Raw genomic sequence first — 3,677 nt, forward strand, 5'->3', positions numbered from 1 at the left:
TTCTCCTTGAGCAGCCGACGCAGCTGCTCAAGAGACACTGCAGAGAGACCTTCCTCTTCCGCCTGCACCAGCTTCGCGGCGAGTACTTCCCAGACGACTGCCCCGCGCTCCGCTTGTACAGTCACGTCGAACGAACACGGCAATGGCGTCGCGCACTGGAAACCATTGTCTTCGTCTCCGCTGTCATGCAACTCCGCCTGCATAAGGCGATTCACCTTCGCCATGGTCGTCGTCGGTTCTGGCTCTGGATCTAGAGCGTCCAGGTCCCAGATGGCGGCTTGCTTCCTTGCCGCCACGAGCACCCCGTCGGCAGAATACCCCAAGGCATTCATTACGGGCCGTCCGACGAGGATCTCGGCCCTGTCCTTCACGATGTCGTCAACCCACAGGTCCTGTCCTGGAAGGACCAGAGGTCCGTAGGAGGTCTGGAACTCCGCGGATCTGAGTTTCATCGTTCGCAATTGTCGGAGCTCCAACGCCATACGGTGCTAGCTCTTTCGGACACACGGCATCGCGTACCACTACACTAGCTCCGGCTGCCAACAGTGCCGAGGCCAGATCCACCAAGGCCACAGATGTGTCCGACCCTGAGTCGAACAGGGTTGCCTTCAGGGGTATAATACCTTCGACCACACAATCGATCCTCGAGGTCCAAACCGATGCGGTCGGGGCCTTGAGGGTATTAACTTGCATCCGTGCTTGGCCCCGACCACCATCGACTCCGGCCCCGCGGTTTGCCGCACTTCCAGGCGCTTCACCTCCGGTGTTGCCACCCCTCTCGACTCCATTACCGCGTCCACCGCCTCTGCTCGCACGCAGGACTTCCGAAGCCTCCTCGGGAGTTGCTTGGGCAACTACGGACGAGATGGTCTAACGAACCACACTTGAAGCAGCCCCCCCGAGGCGTACCTCCCGCCGCCGATACACCACGTGGCGACGCTGCATTAACCTTCGACGTCTCTCCACTGACACGTGCTGTACCAGCATTGGACTTATTCGCCTTGGGAGGGCCACGATCATCTGGTCGCAGCTGGACGAACATCTGGCAGGTAGTTGCGTACTCCCGCAACCACCCTACGAACTTGAACACGTCCGTCTTCAATGTTACGTTGCATGGCGATCTGCTCCTTCAAGACCTCCAGGAGGCCAGTAGGCTATATTGCGTCAATAATGATGCCGACCATCATCATCCCCTCCTCTCGGAGGACCTATTCTTGGTAGTCCAGCTCGAGGGTCTTCATGCGACCCTCAAGCATCTTACTGACTCGAGAGTCGACGTCCATGATAGTCAGGTCGAACTTAACCGAACTGCGCAGCCGAGCGCGGATCGCGTCGAGGTCAGGCGGTAAAACATCGTAGCCGAGGCGCATCCACCCGACCCATTCGGCTTCCGTGACAGAGTAAGCTGGTTTGTCCAACTACCACATGGCTATTTCATTCTTCATGTAGTGGTAATTAATTGCAGGCTGACACCGGCATCACCAAGGGCTTAGTGGTAGTCGTCTGCAATGCGGCCACCTGCTCCAGGTATTGGTTGTACTCTCTCATGAATTGACGGCGCTCGGCCTTTGTCGAGCCCTTAAACTTTGGCGATTGTGGGAAAGGCTGGCGCGTTGAAGATCATCCTGTCGCTGGCGCCCATGCTTTCGTCATCACGCCCATCCACAGCATCACTTGCGGATGACGTTGCACGGGCCGTGCGAGCTGGCTCCGAAGCTGGCGTTGGTGTGGCCCCTGCCGCAGCAGCCACCGGTTCTGCTGCCGCCCCATCGGACTGCGCAGCGGACGCGGCGACTGGAGCTGACACCGGTGCATTCCACGTTTCGTGTCTCTGCCAGCTGGCAGCACTTCGATGTTGACGTCCACGCAGTGACTCGAACCTCTCACCGCCACGCGGACTCCGCGATCTCACTCGCGACGCTCCTTCGGCGCGCGCTTCGATGTCTCGTTCGTCGAAGTCTTCAGGTTCCATTAACGTCGTGGACGTTCTCCACCGAACGACAGGAAAAGCTGCAACAGCAACTGCTACAAAGAATTCTTTGTTCTCACTTCCGGGTCCCCGACTCGGCGAGTGAATCGCAGGCGACTCTCACTGTCTTTCAAGGGAAAAACAAAAGTGAATATGGGCATTAGGGTACTAACTGCACACTTCCTCGCCTACGACGTACCAGCACCAAACGCCTACGGTACTACACACTGACACGGATGTTCAAACAATGCGAGGACACCGTAATACAGGTGGATCACATTTCCGCGGGAACAAGGATTCAAAAATTCGTTGGCGAAAATCAAGCTGACGCGCAAGGTACGTCAATGGCGCTGAAGACGCGACTGCAACGGTGACACACACTTAGGCAACGCGTGTCCGTTCTCAAGGAGTTCCATGACTTGAACCCCAAGAGCGAGCGAGAGTTCTGTCGCGACAGGCAACTTCTCTACCCAACATGGCAAGAAAGAGGGCAAGATTCGATCTGGCCAACGACACGGTCGACGTGCAACGCTGGGCGGCCAAGGTCACGAAATTCTCGTACACACCGATGGATAGAAAATTGTACTTCAAGACAAAACTTGGCGCACAAGGGGGCCATCCACCGCGTGATGGTCCACATGACTGAGCTATGCACCAAACCAAATTAACTTCAAGGATTGGTGAAATTTCAAGTTGTTTCTGCCAAGTGCATACGACACCCGGTTCACTTTGCAAACTTGAAGCAACCAGATACTGTACAGTAGTAACATGTAGTATTTGGAGTGAAATACCACTCTATATGCAGTGTGAGCGCGCACCACTGCCAGGCGGACTACCGACGGTAAGGCCCTGGCTGCCCGCCCTCATTCACGGCGGGCCAGCAGCGGGCGCGTCCGGTGCGAATCTGACACTGCGCACTCTCGTCGTGTCAAACCCGCGAGGTCGAATCGCACGACGATCGAAATGGTTAACTGCTGTTTCCCGTGGCAGTAGATCGACTCGCGAAGCCAAGTCAATATCGTCCGGCTCAGTACGACATCACCACGTTGCCACAGACTCCTCAACATCAAAACAAGAACGAGTTTTCTCGACGACCGAATTAGTACAGCCTCGTAACTTTGTTTGCCGCCTTCCTAGAGGGACGACACATCACTATCGACCTGCACGCGCAAGTTCTTCTTTGCCAAGTACGGCTCGATGAACCCGCGCGCGGCGCTGAGACGGCCATACACGCTAGGCATGTTCAGGTTGCCGCAGCCGAGACCCCAGCTCACTACACCCACCAAGCGCGCCGCTCCGTTCTCCTCGATCGTCAGCGGGCCCCCCGAGTCGCCTTGGCATGCATCTTCGCCCCGCTTGCCGCCCGCAGGCAACATCGAGTCGTCGACACTGCTGTCCAATGCGGCTGCGGCCCGCGCGTTGTCCCACGTCAGAACACTCACTTCCTTGAGCACCTGGGAATGGGTGCCGCCGGACGACCTGGTGGTGCCCCAGCCACGGACCCACGTGTTGACGTTGGCGGGCACGGTCTCAAACGACACGGGGACTGGCGCGATGCCGGCGATGTGGCGGTCCAACATTACGATGGCCATGTCGTAGGCATTGGTCGAGGCCGAGTAGTCGGGGTGCGGGATCTCTTTGATGATCCCGGCCACCTCGCCGTCGGACGACCCCGACAAGTTGTGCGTCCCGACGACGGCGAATTTCA

The 3,677-nt window shown here is 57.7% G+C and overlaps 2 protein-coding genes across 2 annotated transcripts; both read right to left on the reverse strand.

The window, feature by feature from the left end:
• Positions 1–1,208: 1,208 nt before the first annotated feature.
• H310_13048 (hypothetical protein) lies at positions 1,209–1,479 on the reverse strand (the record flags this gene model as incomplete). The annotated part of the gene is made up of 2 exons (XM_008880405.1): positions 1,209–1,418; positions 1,474–1,479. The coding sequence occupies 2 exons, from the start codon at positions 1,477–1,479 to the stop codon at positions 1,209–1,211; spliced, it is 216 nt and encodes a 71-aa protein (XP_008878627.1).
• A 1,623-nt stretch (positions 1,480–3,102) lies between these two features.
• Positions 3,103–3,561, reverse strand: H310_13049 (hypothetical protein; the record flags this gene model as incomplete). The annotated part of the gene is made up of 1 exon (XM_008880406.1): positions 3,103–3,561. The coding sequence occupies one exon, from the start codon at positions 3,559–3,561 to the stop codon at positions 3,103–3,105; it is 459 nt and encodes a 152-aa protein (XP_008878628.1).
• Positions 3,562–3,677: the final 116 nt, after the last annotated feature.

The sequence above is a fragment of the Aphanomyces invadans genome, assembly GCF_000520115.1.
Source record: "Aphanomyces invadans strain NJM9701 unplaced genomic scaffold supercont1.46, whole genome shotgun sequence".
NCBI lineage: Eukaryota > Oomycota > Saprolegniomycetes > Saprolegniales > Verrucalvaceae > Aphanomyces > Aphanomyces invadans.